Source organism: Tupaia chinensis, unplaced genomic scaffold (genome assembly GCF_000334495.1).
Source record: "Tupaia chinensis unplaced genomic scaffold, TupChi_1.0 Scaffold143845_1, whole genome shotgun sequence".
In the NCBI taxonomy this organism is placed as follows: domain Eukaryota; kingdom Metazoa; phylum Chordata; class Mammalia; order Scandentia; family Tupaiidae; genus Tupaia; species Tupaia belangeri.
The window spans coordinates 227991-228342 of record NW_006203696.1 but is presented as its reverse complement, the minus strand read 5'-3'; the positions used below and the strand labels follow the sequence as shown (position 1 = coordinate 228342).

Genomic DNA, 352 nt, shown 5'->3' with positions numbered 1-352 from the left:
CGCCCTCGCCTCCTCCTCTTTCTGGCCTCCTCTCCGCCGCCGGCCCGCGACCCGCTCGCCCTGGCCGCTCCGCTGGAGTGAGGTACCACGCCGGCTGCGGGGACTCGGAGTGCGCACCTCGCCTTGGGCGCCCTGCACTTTTTTCCTCTTTTCCTCCCTCTCTCTCTCCTGGAAGGCACTGCAAAGGCTGTCGATCCCCGACGCCCTCAGCAAATCAGAGCCCGGCGCTGGGCTCGGGGAGGCCAGCCCCCGCTTCCCACTGGGCGCCGCGGGCAAGGGGGTGGGGACAGCGGGCGAGTCGCGGCGAGGAAGGGGCTGGGCCCGGGGGGGGGGGGGACGGGCGGGGGGGGCG

The 352-nt window shown here is 74.1% G+C and overlaps 1 protein-coding gene across 1 annotated transcript in view; it reads right to left on the bottom strand.

The window, feature by feature from the left end:
- Window positions 1–352, bottom strand: part of COL5A1 (collagen type V alpha 1 chain) — a 184251-nt gene that overhangs the window by 177910 nt on the left and 5989 nt on the right. Inside the window, exon 3 of the mRNA XM_006165267.2 lies at window positions 118–315. Coding sequence (XP_006165329.1) covers window positions 118–315 — 198 coding nt within the window. The remainder of the gene's footprint in view (window positions 1–117; window positions 316–352) is intronic.